At 44.6% G+C, this 16,672-nt stretch overlaps 1 protein-coding gene across 3 annotated transcripts in view; it reads right to left on the reverse strand.

Annotated features, from left to right (window-relative positions):
• The window catches only part of Hhat (hedgehog acyltransferase), a 328,256-nt gene that overhangs the window by 252,306 nt on the left and 59,278 nt on the right, over positions 1–16,672 (reverse strand). For all 3 annotated transcript variants that reach the window (XM_047519801.1, XM_047519802.1, XM_047519803.1), the window contains exons 5-6: positions 8,314–8,508; positions 3,203–3,418 (exon numbers count right to left, since the gene is read on the reverse strand). In XM_047519801.1, coding sequence (XP_047375757.1) covers positions 3,203–3,418; positions 8,314–8,508 — 411 coding nt within the window. The remainder of the gene's footprint in view (positions 1–3,202; positions 3,419–8,313; positions 8,509–16,672) is intronic.

Genomic DNA, 16,672 nt, shown 5'->3' on the forward strand with positions numbered 1-16,672 from the left:
GTCAAGCTACATTACACAAACCATTTAATCCCTCAATCCAGTGAGAGAAGCACTACTAATCTTCACATTCAAAGATAAGGAAACTGCCACGGATGTGGCCCACACCTTTAATCCCAGCAGCTTGGGAGGCTGAGGCGGGAGGAGAGAAAGTTCAACATCAGCCTCAGCAATAGTGAGGCGCTAAGCAACTCAGTGAGACCCTGTCTCTAAATAAAATATGAAAAAGGGCTGGGGATGTGGCTCATTGATTGAGTGCCCCCAAGTTCAATCCCTGGTAAAAAACACACACACACACACACACACACACACACACACACACGGAAACCAAGGCACATAAGGTAATTTGACAAACCTATTCAAGCCAGCAGAGAAGGGATCTGAACCCAGGGAGCTGCGCTCCAGAGCTTTTGTTCTCAACCTCTGCACAAGTTCCCTATTTGAGCACTGGTCCTCTCCCCAGGGCAGGAGCACAGCCCTCAACAAGAAGGAACCCCCAGCCCAAACTGCACACTCTACCTGTTCAAAGGTGCAGGGCCTCAGGCTCCCAGCTAAGCAAGCCACCCTACTTTTCCCTAGACCCTCCTAACCCCCCAATCTTACTCTTGCTCAGTACTTGAGTTCCACAGAAACGTAAAAAAATAGCTGATGTTCCTCAAACTCTAAATGCCATCAGAAATGGACTTCAAGTTAAGCACTGAGACCCTCAGGTAAAATTTTTGGCTATTCGTCATTACTAAGTACAAACTTCACATGCCTCGATTTACAAAAAGACCTCTTCTATACCTCATCTTGCATATGCAAACGTGCTCAAAGTTTGAGTGAGATGCATTTTCTAGGACTGTGCCTCATCTCATTTTAAGTTTGCAGAGTCCCAAACCGCTTCTCCCACCTGAGCAGGTTTTCACTATAGGGCTCTGCTGCCCCCTGCTGGTGAAGTCTCACTCTTCTACCCAACCTTGTCTTTAAGAATTGACCCTACCATCTCAGAAAGGAGCATCAGTTTCCTTATTCCCAGTCCTTACACCTGAAAGTGTTCCGTGCATTCATTTATTCGAGCACTCAGAAAACTTTGCTTACAAGTTCTTCAAACTAGCATTCTGCCACCCCTTCCCAGGCTTTTCCTTGGGAACCTCTCTGAAGGAGCCTTTTCCCCACCAGATTAGCTTCTCATTCAACCCTCCCCTCTTCCCACAGGTAAGCACCCCATAGGCTGCTTCACCCAATTATAGAAGTTGCTGGATTTTTTTTAATTTGCCTTGTACCTTACTGACATTTTTCCATTTTCCAGACTGAATTAAACACACACACACACACACACACACACACACACACACACAACTCCCAGACCACAGAAAACGGTTTTAATTTGCCTTACCAAGTACCCTGCTCTCAGGAATTGCTACCATTTGGGAAGGGAGGAAATAAGATAAATAGAATTCAGAATCCCTAATCTGACCCACTATACGAAGCCACCCCCTTCTCTTTCCCAGTCTGAGATGTACAAGAATGGGGGCCTTTGCTAAGGATTTAGGGGAGCAATAATCTCAAAGCTGGCCTCTATGGAACAGATAGAGGGCACTAGGATAGGGCTTTAATACTCCTGCTGGGCTCTTAAGGGCAAATTTTTAAAAGAGATAAAACTTTTAAAAGAATGCTGGTTTTGCATCATAACAAAGCACAGATCCCACAGGGCAAAGCTCTTCATGGTTAAGAGGCAGTTAGGAAAATTTGTTTCCTCCTCATGGATTTAGTCTGTTTCTCTGACAATTACTATTTGTCCTTGGGGGAGGAAATGAATAGATGTTTAATCCAAAAGTTACTGACTGGAAAATTGGGAAGAAAAAAAAAAAAAAAAAAATCAAAATTTGTCCTTTCTTACAGGACAAAATGTAAAAAGAGACAATGTGGAGGGTCTGAACCCTCCCTCACTGTGCCCGCTCCACTTCTGAGGGACTTGGAATAGTGGTTCTCAGACTTTAACATGCATCAGTCACCTGGAGGGAACTCTTAGACTATCCTGATAGGTAGGACCCACCCCCGGAAGTTCTGAGCATTTGCATTTCAACAAGTCCTTGGAAGTGCTGATCCTGCTGCCTCTGGGACCTCACCGAGAGCCACCAAGTTAGATCAGCTGCCATCACTTAGCCACCTCTATCCTTTACCCACTAGAATACAATTTCAAACAGATACGAAATTACTTCACAGTCAAAAAATGATCCCATGTCACCCAAACTGAAACATAAGAAACCATATAGCAAACCTGCATTTGCCCAGTGTATCAATTTCACTTCAAAGAATTCTAGAGAGTAAAAAGTTACATGCCGACACTGGCAATTTGAGAACGTGCTGTTATACTGCGGGGAAAACACACACACACACACACACACACGCACACACACACACACACCACTGTTTGAACGAAATGCAGACCTTGAAAATCGCTAGTTTTGTCTTAATTCCACTAAGAGTCCCACTTTCTCAGGGGACACCTTCCATATTGTCCCTCAAATGTACAACACTGAGGCTGGCCATGTACTTTGAACTATGCTTCCCAGCACATGCATCCGTGTGTATTTTACAGGTGTCTGTGTGAATTATTCTCTCCTCCACCAAAATTGTTTTGTTTTGCTGGTGTTAGGGAACAGCTTTTGGTATTATTACTCACACCTGGGGTGAATTAACTTAAACATGCCCTGTGAGCCCAGCTGTGGGTTGAGAAAGGGAGGTTTGAGTAGAAGGAAGCGCCGGATAAGGGCAAAGTCGCTTAATGCGGTGGAACAATTTCATGAGCAGTTTGTGACCATGAAAGGAAACACTATTTGCCAAGCAACAAACAACCTAGACAGTTTCTCTTCATACTCTTTCAAGGAATAGCATTAGAATCAAACTTTCTTTCCCCGGAGCTTGGCTGCAGTGGATATCAACTCCCAGTCCTCTGAGCTGTTTAGAACCTTGGTGGCCACAGACCACTGAGACTCAGGGTGGAGCCCCGGGAGCTAAAACACATGAGATGGGTCAACCTCTATTGAGAAGACTTATTCCCACAATATACTTCACCTATTTGTAAAATCAAGACAACTAATGATGTGCATGTTCAGTCTGGGGGTGCACCTGAGTGGAAAGGCTCGGTCACACAAACGCAGCAATAGGGACAATGGCCTAATCTATGGAATCCAGTCCACCCTCCCCAGCAGGCTCTAACCTGTTTGACGAACTCCGGGAAGGTGAGGATGGGCCCGTTGTGGAAGACGGGATAGTAGAAGACATAGGCCAACACCCAGGGAAAGGAGGAGGCGGCTCTGGCCGCCGGCAGCTGCTGCCAGCAGAACTCGAGGCTGAAGCTGGTGTAGTACAGACAGCGAACGGTCAGCGTGAACTGCAGCAAGTAGTACTCGTTTTCCGTCTTGTACCACCTTCTCTGCAAAACCAAAAGGAGACGGCAACCATTGAGTGGCAAGGAAGGGCGGCATCTGGGCCCAACGCAGGAGCCACCCAGCAGCCACCCAGCAGGGCCACCACTTTCTGAGAAGCTCGGAAGTAGAGCGCTTCCTCAGGCAGAGCAGCCGCTACCTATAAAGGGAGTCAGAACCAATGAAGAGCAAGCAGCTCATAATGGAGCCAGGTGCCGTGGACAGGCCTGTAATCCCTGCTCTGAGGCAGGAGGATCACAAATTTGAGGCCAGCCTGAGCAATGAAGCAAGACCCTGTCTCAAATAAATTTTTAGAAAAGGGCTGGGGAACAAAGCTCAGTAGTAGAGTGCTTGCCTAGCATGTATGAAATCCTGGATTGAATCCCCAGTATGGGGGTTATGGGGGGCTGGGGGATTGAGAAATCCTCTTAGTAATCAAAGCAAGCAGTTAGGGCTGGGGGTGTAGTTAAATGGTGAAGCATGTGCTTAGCATGTCAGAGCCCAGCATGCATAAAGCCCTAGGTTCATCCCCGGTGCATGTGTGTGTGTGTGTGTGTGCGCACGCACACACACAAGCAGCCAATAAACAGTGAGGAAAAGAACAAAGAAATGTCTCTTACATCCACCATCAAATTAGCATGAGGCCTGGTGCACCTAAGGAAGATTTTCCTGGTGATGCATCTATGAGAAGCATCCAATGGATAACAGGGAGGTGAGTTACATCCAATGGGCACTTTGATAGTTCCTTCAAAAATTCTGATGACAAAAAGGAGCCTATAAATGTCACATGGGATTTTTGTCTTTAACATATTTTTTTCTTGCTCTTCAATTATTAATTTGGCTCCACTTTACCTGAATACTATGTTAAATCAAACTTCTCAAAGAGGTCTTTAAAGGATTTATTGAATTATTACAGAGGCTAACTAGACAAAAATAAAAGAACTCATCCTGGGACAGGTTTCCTAAGCCACCAGCAGCACAGCCAGAGAGCAGTTGGCAAAATGTCCAAAAGACCTAAGGAACTAGGGTATTTTACAATGAAAATTTGGGAGAAGAAAACAAATGCATTGAACCTGCAGATAGACGAGGAGCGGAGAATGCTACGCAGGGTAGAGGCCTGGGATAGAGGACATCCATACGCACAAAACAAAAAACACGCATGCATAAAAACGTGCAGGAAACAAGAGAAGAAAGAGTGAGGAAGTCTTAGCAACACTGGAGTAATCATCTTTTTATTTTCTATATTTTCCATGATATATACACATTCATTTTTGCTTTTGTTTTGTGCATGTGGTATTAGAGATTTAATCCAGGGGTGCTCTGCCACTCAACCACATCCCAGCCCTTTTTTGCTTTTTGAGGCAGGGTCTTGCTAAGTTGCTAAGGCACTTGTGATCCTCCTGCCTCAGCCTCTTAAGCTGCTGAAAATATAGGCATACCTGTCTACATATTGTTTCTTAATGAGAAAAATAATTTATAGAAATATATACAAGATATAGGATGAAGTCAAAGGAAAGAGTAGTTAATTTGGTCTATGAGGGTGTTTTTTTTTTTTTTTTTTTTTTTCTGTGCCGGGGATTGAATCCGGGGCCTTGTGCTATTGAGGCAAACACTCTACCAACTGAGCTATATCCCCAGCCCTTACAAGCGTCTTTTAAGGCTATACACAGAAAAACTAGCCACCAAGCACTTTCTGCTCCATGTCTAGGACTTCAGGAGCCACCAAGGACAAAGAGGACATTCAGATCAAGAGTGTGCTTGTGCAAAAACCTAGAAACCAACTAGTTTCCAGTCATTTGCTCTCCTTTCCCAATGTTTTCTAAAGCACCATAAAATATGCATGAACATGAACATGCATTCACACCAACATCTATAACTGATGCTAACTGTCCCCAAAGAATCCTGTCCCCAATTAGACTCAGTTTTGTACACTCATCAGGTTCCCCAAAATGTTAGACATTGATTGTTTTGGTTTTGTTCCAAATCCATTTTTAAGCATTTGTTTTCAATAATTGCATAGCTAACCATTTGGGAAAGAATCTTTTGTCAAGATAGAGCTGCTACCTTATTTGCTCTAAGTCAAATTCTCATATATGTGCTTATTGTACCCGCCTCAGTTCATTGGTGAGAGCACAGAAAAACTAAGATCACCTAACAGCAAAAATCACCTGAACTTTCGCAATGCTACAACACAACATCGCTTAAGGCAGATTATCTTGTTCCACCTTCCAAACAATCTCAGGAGGGAGGTGGAGCAGTGATTACTTCTCTTTTCCAAGCGATAAAATGGAGGTTGGGTTAAAAGACTGCCTCAATTGAAAAGGAAGAGTCAGTGACTAGAACAGACCAGAAACCAGGTTGTGTGTCTCACGGTTCCCTAAACGCAGTCACCTGGATCAGTGAAGGATGCATATACAAATGAACAAAAATAAAGACATCATAAGAAGTTCCAGGCCCACAGCGATTGAAGAGAGAATACCAAAACTTCCCAAGACTTTCTATGCAAGGAATGTTAATGGGATGAAGGCAAGAAATAAGAATGCCATTGGAAAACAGATCTACTAACATCGTAAACCCTTCAGAGCTGCTGGCCCTTGCAACAGGTCCACAGAAGCAGCGGCACAAAAGTGACCAGCTGCTCCAGCATCAAGAGGAGCTTTGTGGGATATTGCACACACCTGTGAAAAGGAAAAATCCTTGGACCAATTCAGTGTAGCAGCATTTACTCTAGCAAAGAATAAAAACAAAGCAAAACACAATTCACCCATCAGCAGCTTTCAGACAAGGCCAGGTTCTGAGCACTCCAGCCAACGATGTGATCAGACAGAAAACAACTTAATTAGCAACAGCCTCGTCAATCAATCCATCAATTGGTTACAGCTTAAGTAATTAATTATTTACAGCTTAATTAGTTAATTGGCTTTAGGGCCTTCTGCAGCCAACCAAAACTCAGTTACTGTGATTAAACTCTACATTGGTCTGCTGGGCCCAGTGCATGTGCCCAGTCTAAATCTATGACCGCCCATCAATTTTATTTAACACACCTATCCCTTCCTCTGACCCATATCATTTCCACACACACTCACTTTGTGAGCTGACATCTGCAGAGAACTAGCCTAGATGGAGCCCTGTAGTCAGAAGCCTAGGAACAGGACCCTGCCTCTCAGAGAGTTTATATTCTAGTCCACAAGACCGGGTATAGGAGCTACTTAATCATATCAAGCAGTAGATAGTCATGTCACATCCCGTAAAGTGAACATGAAACATCTTCAGCTAACTGTGGGCACAACACCAAAGAAGCAGTACGAACAGATTCCATCCGAGGACTCACAGCAAGGAAAACCAAGCAAGAGGAGAGGGCTTTCCATAGAGGTAGGAATAGCTTGATGGGCTGTGTTTTGGGGGAAACAACAGAATTAGATGGACAAGGATGAGGGAAGAGACTGGCTCAGAGAGACAGGACATCAATGTGTAAAGGCAAAAGGGAAGCAGAGTCGCCTGCCTCCAACAGCACCTGCATCTCCACTGAGGCAGTGTCTGGAAGCCCAGTGGGGGCAGAGGAGATGAAGATGGAGAACAGGGGCGCTCCTGCCCTAGGCACGTGGCTCTGATGTTTTCAGAGTTGGGAGTCTCTTGGGCTGTTTGTTGTCAAAGTTGACTGAACCTGAAGCTCAAGGCCTGTAATGCCCAGAACCCTGGCCATGCTGGAGCTGATGCCTGGATCTTCTTATTCTTGCCATGCATTTCTTTCCCAAGGAGAGTTCCCACTTCTGCTTGGCTGAGATCTCCATTAGAATTGCAGACCTGGTGGCCTCCCTGGCTGTGGTTTTGGATGACAAGACTGATTCTCTGAGTTCAATGTGGAAAAGGTCCATTCGGTAGGTGGATGAGAGGGAAGCTATGCAGACAGCCTGTGGTGTCCTGTCCAGGCCCTGTTTTGCACGAGTTACTAAGGACAGAAGAGATCATTGAGAGCTGTCCAGAGGATGCTGCACGCCTGCCAGGACATGATCTGGGAATGTCCAACAGGAACCAGAAAACAGTGCAGGAAGAGCCTGCTGAGGGGTGCGATCAGCTCAGCTCCCCACGCCAGACTCCTACACTTGGGATGCCATCTTTCAGTAAACCCATAGGCCAAAGCTGGTGTGCACTCACGGACTAAAACTGCACTGTAATCAGGACTAAGAAAAAAAATAAAGCTAAGAAGGTCAATTTCTATCAAAGAAAAATTTACTAATACAGCCAAAAGTCATAGAGAAGTGGGGCTCGGCTCCAGTGTCTTCCTGCATTAGCACAGACAACTGATAGGTAGTTGAGTCTCTCAAGATGCCACCTTGTTTACAAAAATAAAAGCCTGGACTACGCATTTTGCGGCAAAACACATTGTTCTCACTTTCTAAATATAAAGAGCTTCCGTTATCTACACGAGTAGATGATAAATAGATATGCTTCATCGATTAGGAAGAAGGAAACAGCTCATCTTACCTGTCTCTGTCATGGTGGACTCTGGGCAAGATAAGACTTGTGAGCAAGAACATTCCCTAAAAATTGCAGACCACCCAACAGATGATTTTAATCAAATGCCTAGGGGACTCTTTACTGATTTCACATTTGGTCCTGATCTTCTGATCCTGTAACATCTGGCACCCTCCGTGCCTTCCCAACCAGGGGGGAAAGGTACAGGGCTACACCTGGGCAACCTGGCAGGGGAGAGACGGAACAAAAGACTTAAAAGATTGCAGAGTAAGAGGGCTCGCCTGTATCAACCCTGTGTGGCCACAAGGGGGAGCCCCGTCGAGGCGCCACGACCGTTTTCTGGTGTTTGAAAACAGTTACCTGCTGGGATCTGGGAAAAGCCAGGCCTTTGCCTTCTCAACTTAAGGACACAGAGGAAGACACTTACCTTCACTTCCTCTACACCTTGCAGCCTCAGTGTGGAGAGCAGCAGGAGAGAACAGAGCCATGACAGGAGCAGCGACCGGAACTGGGCCACACAGAAGGCGATGACGGTGTGGAGAAGCACCAGGGCCACACCCGGGGTCCCCAGCACACTCCAGCAGGCCCACATTCCATAGGCTATGAGAATCCAGGGTCTGTGCTACAGACGAGGAGGGGCCCAGGGAGAGGGAGTGGGGAGGGCAGAGGAGGAAGAGAGAGAGAGAGAGGTGAGTTCATGGGCTGTCAATCTTCCATAACCCATAACAGAACCTGCTCTCACTGCCCTGAAGTTCACATGAACTGAGCTTCACCCCACTTTTCCAGAATTCCATCAGATCCACCCCAAAGCAAGTCACCACCTTCCTGCCTCCAGCCAGGATCCCGGACTCACAGATCCCACAACAATAAGACATTGATCTAGCTGACATTTCAGCAGACACCATGGAAGCCAGAAGGCAGGTACAAAAGACGCCACCCCAGAAGCCCCGCCCTGCAGCCACCGCCCTTCCAGGGTGAAGGGGAGAGTCTCTGAGCACTTCTAGGGAGTCTCATGCGAAAACTGTGCTGTCCACACCACAAAAGGCTTTCTGAAGTCTAGGCCAGAAACTTACGTATCTAATTGCATTTCTATCACATTGTTTACAACAAATTTATGTCATGGAAAAAATCATATCTTACCAGCTTTACATAATGGTGAGACCTTTATATAGTCATCCAACTGATACATGTATTCCCATTTTAAGAGAATCAGAATATTTTCTATTTAATTACCAAGTAGTTTATTGTTATTATATTGAATAACTAAATAAATTAGCATGTCCTTGCTATTATGATGTACTCTTAATCATATCTGGTTGGTAAATTTTTACATTTTTTATTCTTTTTAGATATGCATGACTGCAGAGTACATTCTGATATTATACATACATGAAGTATAACTTCCCGTTCTTGTGGTTGTACATAATGTGGAGTTACACTGGTTGTGTATTCACACATGAACATAGAAAGTTATGTCTAATTCATTCTACTGTCTTTCCTATTCCTATCCCCCCTCTCTTCCCTTCATCCCCCTTTGTCTATCCGATGAACTTCTATTCTTCCCCACCCTTATGATGTATTAGTATCCACATATTAGGGAGAACATTAGGCCTTTGGTTGTTTGGGGATTGGCTTATTTCACTTTAGCATGATAGTCTCCAATTCCATCCATTTACCAGCAAATGCTATAATTTCATTCTTCTTGATGGCTGAGTAATATTCCATTGTGTGTATATACCACATTTTCTTTATTCATTCATCCGTTGAAGGGCACCTTAGGCTGGTTCCATAGTTTAGCTATTGTGAATTGAGCTGCTATAAACATTGATGTGGCTGCACTACTATACTATACTGATTTTAAGTCCTTTGGGTATAAACAGAGGAGTGGGATAACAGGGTCAAATGGTGGTTCCATTCCAAGTTTTCTGAGGTATCTCAGACTGCTTTCCAAAGTGGTTGCACAAATTGGCAGTTTCTGGTTGGTAAATTCTTGTTTAAAAGCCAAAATAATACTTTAACATTGAGAGGTAATATCATTATGGTTTAATGACTCAATCTTTGAAGTCCACTTGCCTAAATGCAAATGCTGGTGTCCCCATTAACTAGCTGTGTGATTCTATGTGCAAGTTATTCCATCTCTCTTGCTTCTGTTTCTTCACATATAAAATTGGGGCAATAACAGTATCAACTTCATAAGGTTGTTGCAAAGATTGAATAAGTTACACCTGTAAAATGCTTAGAACAGTATCAACACACAGTAAGGAATCCTCAAATACTAGTTGTTATTCCTAAGGAAACAGGATGCCTCATAGGTGTGTCTTTTTTTTTTTTTTTTTTTTTTTTTTTTGGTGCTGGGATTTGAACCCAGGACTTTGCATTTCCAAGGTAAGCACTCTACCACTGAGCTACATACCCTAGCCCTGGTATGCATTTTAAAATGTGATTTCCAGGAACACATGGAGCTAAAAAAGTAAGAACTGACCAAATTTAGATCTTCTCATGAAAACAAAAAGACTTCTTGCAGGGAAAGACAGATGTGAAATGTAAATGGTAAATTCCATCCTTAGATGTTAATTCATCTAGAATATCACTTGAGTTACTATTCTTTCCCAAATCTATACTCCAGTCTAAGAACACATTTTAAATGTGAGACTAGGTCAGGCACTTTAATGTTCCGAGAAAACCAGAGAAATCTGAAACCCATTTTTACTCTTTTCCATCCTACTGCCCACAGAGCACAGCCTCATAAATTTGCTTCAAACTTTTCCCCACTCACTCACCTCTGGGCACAGTCCAATTTTAAGGAACAAGGTCGCCAAAGACTATTTTAAGACATAGTTTTAACAAATGAAAGAAAGTTCCTTTTCAGCATGACCTAAAGCATTTACTGCCAGGATTCTTCTCCATGCATGTGTGACTACAGACACATATGCGAACACAGTTCCACTTTTATTAAGTGTTATTTGATCCATTTGGAAAAAGCCTGTTTGCTGGGATTCATCTGGAACTTACCGCAGACTAAAGCAGCTTCGACTTGGAAAAAGCTGAAGGAACCTTCAGGAAATACTTGGTAGTGCTGTGTAAACCCCATCTACTTGAGAGATCCTGTGATGAATTTAACAGTGGTCTCAAAAGTCACCTTGGGGCAGACAAATGTGTCCCATATTCTCCCTCATTCCCCCCTTCTCTGCCTCCCGCCAAACAGCACCGGCGGATGACCCTGAATACTGTCTTCAGATACCACGGGAAATGCTCTCAAGTGCACTTCATGTTCTGAACAAACTTGCTCCTTCCCTTCCCTCCCCCCACTGATTCAAGCAATTCTACAATGCATTCATGGTGAACAGGAAATGAAACGATTTCAATCATACAATGAGAATCACCTATACAAAACTGTGAGGTAAATTAGAACCCCACTAAAATATTGATTTTCATACTTTATCTATAAAAACACTATTGACATCCCATCCCCAAAACACCATTAAAATTTTGATGATTGCATGATCAGCCCCAACCCCAGTCTCCAACTGCATTGGAGCAGGACAGTCCCCACTGTGGACGCAGCCCTTACCCCCCCACTCTGTCCACTATCCTTCCACCCACAGGCCTAGAACCAGTGCTGAGAGGGGTCATGGAACCACAAAGTGGCAGTGCCTAGCTGACCATGGCCATTAGATCATCATAGATGGTCATCTTCTTTGGGCAGCAAGGGATATTTTTCCAAGTATTTCAAAGATCATTTTCATGTGCAAAGGTCTAAATTCAGGCCTGCCCATCTATCTCGACTCCAAATGTATTACGTGTTTACCAAACACTTAACAACCTCTTAAGTGAAAATGTTAAGCTTCTGACACAAAACAGGCCAGAAATTTCTTAACTTTTCAAAAACAAAAAAATAAAAAATAAAATGTGTTATGTTTTATTGCAAAACAATACTTCTGACTCATCACTAGAAAGGTCTTAAGTTTTTTTCCCACACTCTCAGCAGATGGAGAGGGTTTAGATCACACACACACTCTATGTTGAGTTCAGATCTTTAAAACCCACACAGAAGTCAAACCTGTCCAACTTACTGAAATTAATACGTTCAAGCGATGGTTAGAATTGGTAACCACTGATCACTAGAAAAGAAGGCACAGAGAATCGTATTGATCAAGTAGATGAAGAAAAGATGACCTTAATTTGATGTTGGGTTATGATGTCTCTAATTTAGAAATTTAATTTTTCATCAGATACAACTTTTAGACAGTGCTTTTCCTAGTTGAGATTTTTATTGAGATAGTTGTGGATTTACACGTCACTGTAAGAAATAATTCAGAGAAATCCCTTACATAGTTTTCCTCAATGGTAACATTTTGCAAAACCATAGTATGGTATCACAACAAAAATGTTAACATTGGTAGGATTCACTAAACTTATTCAGATTTCCCCACTTTTACTTTTTTATCCACTTGTGTATGTGTGTGTGTGTGTGTGTGTGTGTGTGTGTGTAGAGTTCTATACAATTTCATCTCACGTGTTAGTTTGGTATCTACCACAATAAAGACCCAGAATAATCGTCTCACCCAAGGGTCCCTGTGCTACCCTTTCATACCACATGCACCTCCCTTCCCCCTCCCTATCCTTAACCCTTGGCCACCACTCATCTCCATCTCTGAAATTCTGTCATCTCAAACTCATACAGCAGGTCACCTGTAGGCTACAATGTGCTCTTTTCACTCAGCATAAGTCCCTTGAGAGTCATCTGAGTTGCTGTGCTCACCGATGGTTCTGTCTTTCTATGGCTTCGTTTTCCATGGTATGAACGTACCACTGTTTATTTAAGCATTTGCAAGTTGAAGGACATCAATGTTCTCTCCAGTTTGGGGTGATTACAAATTTACTGTTACAAACATACATGTACAGGTTTTTCTGTAAAAGCAAGCTTTCCATTTCTCCTAAGAGAACATTTGCTGGGTGGCATGGCAATTGCATCTTTAGTTCCATAATGAACAGCCAAGTCGTTTTCCAGTGTGACTTTGCCATTGTACATCCCCACCAGCAATGTACAAGTGATCCAACGTATCTACCTCCTCGCCAGCATTTAGTGGTGTTACCGTGTTTAATCCGAGCCGCTCTGGTAAGTGTGTGGTGACATCCCACTGTGGCTCTAGTGTGAATTGACAATGCTCTTGTGATGGGTATAAAAATATGAGCAACCTGGAGCTTGAGATTAAGATGAGCTAAAAGGACTTGGCTGGAGCACAGGATGACTCCCACTTAATTCTACCCCAGCTCTTCTGCTTCTAAGAGAAGATGAACAGGGAAACAGGGGAGGAGGGGACACTCTCAAAGTCTAAACCGCAATAAGAAAGAAACTGCACTCTATTTTTGTAGCAATGGAGATAAAGCCAGACTAAGAAGGCTCTGGACTTCGTGATGGGACTCAGTGCTCACTGCCCCAGACTGAGGTACGCAGGCCTCCTTCCGCTCTGCCTCCTTCCGCTCTGCCTCCACTTCTCAAGATAGGTGGTAACTGACTCTACTTGATAGCCTCTCTTAGCAGGCACACCTTCTCTTACTCATATCACGATAATGAAAGCCCAGAATCCAGCATGGTTCCTATCAAGTGTTTCATAAATATTGGATGAATGGATGGTTGGGAGGCAGAGAGTGAAGGGCAGATGGATGGGTGAGTGGATGGAGGGAGATGGGTGAATAGACAAAGATGGGAGGGTGGATAGATAGGTGGAGGTGGGGTGGGTGGGTGGAGGGAGGTGGGCGAGTAGACAAATGGATGGGGGTAGAGGTGGGTAGACGGGTGGGTGGAGGGAGCTGGATAGGTAGGTTGCGTGGGTCAGTAGGTGGATAAACATTCCCAAGTCTTGGGATCTAACCTGGGGTTATGATGAAGAAGTAAGAAGAAATTAACATCAAATATTTAGTTTTTTTTTTTTTAACCCACTAATGTGAAAACCAACAATATTCCAAATCTTACTTGTTCTGCCTCCTTCCTAATAAGCAAAACAGGTAAAATAGATAAGTGTCATTTCCCATCTTACTATCCAACACTGTTTTCCACTCAGAGGGGTTGCTTACAACTCAATCTGTGTTGTCCCCAGCAGATGGGGCACAGGCTCCCACCCATGAGGGTGCACACCCCCTGTCCTTCACCCCAGTGATGTCTCCGGGGACGCTAACTAGTTGAGCTGGCCTATTTCTAAGGTTAGCTCAGTGCCCCTGAAAAAAGACTATGGCCTTTTCCTCCTCTCTTCTGAAATGGATATTCTTCAACCCAAAGGGAAATCTAGCTGGGAGCACCCCTTTCCATACCCTCTCTATTCTGTGCTCTGGGCACCAAGTGATAATTAGATGTGCCTGAGCGCTTTCCCTCCTCACCTCACCTCTGTGGGGAGAAGCAAAAGCGTCAAGCTGTGGTCAGGACTCCTGTTGGCAACAGTATCCGACTGCTCTGCATTAATTCTTTTTGCACATCTGCCAAGAAACCACTTAGTGGAAACATCGTTTGAGAAATAGAAAAGGAGTCAATCAATATTCTCATGCATGGCATAATTTATTACATACTACATAATCAACTGCAGCTGCTGCTGAAATGCACTTATTATATATAAGAAAAATATACATACATATTAAATCTCCCCAAGCAAACAGGGGAAAAAAAAAAAAAAAAAAAAACACCTCATCCCAGAGTCCAAATAACTACCTTGGGCCAGCTTTCCCTGGGAGCAAAGGCCAGGGGGTTCACACTAAGGGAATTTCACCCGTTCACAGATGGGCACTGATGGAGGTAGAAGTAGTCAAGGAAATCCATTAGTGCATGAGATGCCTATTCAGTGTTCAGAGTTGACAATCTGCTGGAAGCAAACTCCAGAGCCAAGTTCACGGGACTGACCATCTGCATACCCTTGGTGAGGAGCTCGGCTGTCAGGACCAGTGCTGACCGTGTGGGTCCTCCCAGTCGGGGGCACAGAAGAAACTGCTCTGTGATCAGCAGCAGCACCCACCCTCTGCACCCCCCCACCAGTTCACACAGGGGTATTTTTAGTTCTGAGGGCAGAGAACAGTGTGTCTCAGGTGGTGGTGAGGCCACGGTGGCATTCTAGAAAGGAGGCAACTGTCTGACCCGCCCAACATGCAATCCAACCATAACAAACCCATGGCCAAAGCTCAGAGCCATTACTCAGCCCCGGCTCCCAGGGCACTGGTCCACGTACAGTCTCGCCAAAACCCAAAGAGAAAGCCCTGCCCAGCGGAAAGGCATTTAACCTCTGCCAAGGAGCTCAGTGGAAAGTTTTACTACTGCTCATGACCCAAAAATGTAAAAATGAAAGAAAGAATATTGTGCTTTTGAAAGGAACCTGCCCCTCAGTGGGAGGAGGTGGGGCAGGTAAGGGCAGAGCCAAGGTTAGATCTTAGATGGAGATGGGAAGCATCCTCTGGGGCTTCTGGTTTTAACCAAGATTCACGAAAGCCTGACTCTTCACAGCATTGCCCGTGGTTTATGATGCCTCAGAGGATGGGAAAATAAAAGCCAACTGCAGCCCAAATCTTCCACCCTGAATAAGAACCAAAAACAACTACCCCAATGAAGGCCATCTGGAAGACTTAATCCAGGTGGCGAGAGTCTGGAGCTAATGAGGCCAAACTTGCGGTTCGGACTTACACGGGAGCCAAGCAGACTCAGACAAAGCAAGCACTGTGCCCCAGCCACAGGCAGATCCCGGCCCACCAGCTGTCTCACAAATCAAACCTGTGGTCACCCAGGGGATGAGACAGACACACACAAGGAGATGACGCAGTGGTCACTCTGCTTCATTCCAAGAAAAACGCAAAGAACCCCTCCTACTGACAGTGGATAACACAAGTGCCACCGAGAAAAAGCCGTCCACCTGTCCACCTGGGCCTGAGAACAACACGAGAAGCCCAACGAAGTGAACTCCCATTTGCTTCGAAGCCATAGCTCCAAAGCCACCTCCTCGGAGTCCATCCCCGATACAGAATGGCCACAGTGGTCCACTGGTTGTCCCAGGCACTCACTGCAGCTGGCACAGCCCATGACTGCCTCAGGTAGCTAGCATAGTGATCAGTATTTGATTTCCTCTCCAACTTCTCACTCCACCATGACTCCCAAGGAAAGGGACTGTATCTCCCAATCCTTCCCCCAAGACAAGCTTGAAACAGGTTCAGGAAAAGCTCTTCACGGGAGAACCGGCGGTGTGGATAAGCAGACGCAGCTGCTGCCCTTGGCATCTCAAGACAGTCACTTTCTTTCTTATCCACCACAGAGGGAACTGCTCCTAGGAGCACGTGCCAGTGAGAACAGCAACAGCCACCAGGCTCTTGGCTGTCATCACTGGCGAGGAGAACCTTGAAAACATCGCCCATCAGCCTCTCTCCACAACCCCAAGAAGCCAGCAGCATCACCTACTGAATGACTGAAAGCTCAGGCTCAGAGACATGAAGTAACCTGCTCGGGCTTACAGGCCTTGAGAGCGGCAAAGCTGCCCTTTACCAAGTGCTCTTCTTAACACCCCCAGTACAGTCGACCCTCCCTATCTGAAGGTTCCGCATCCGAGGATTCACCCAATATCAAGTATAAAATCTTTAGGGAAAACTTGTACCTCCACTGAACACATACATTTTTTCCCCTAATTTCCTGGATAATAGCTTTACATTGTTTAGCATCCGTGTTGTATTAGGTATTAAAAGTATTCTAGAGATGACTTGAAGTGTACAGGAGGATGTGTGTAGGTTATATGTAAATATGTGCAATTTCATATAAGAGA

The sequence above is a fragment of the Sciurus carolinensis genome, chromosome 12 (assembly GCF_902686445.1).
Source record: "Sciurus carolinensis chromosome 12, mSciCar1.2, whole genome shotgun sequence".
Classification (NCBI taxonomy): Eukaryota; Metazoa; Chordata; class Mammalia; order Rodentia; family Sciuridae; genus Sciurus; species Sciurus carolinensis.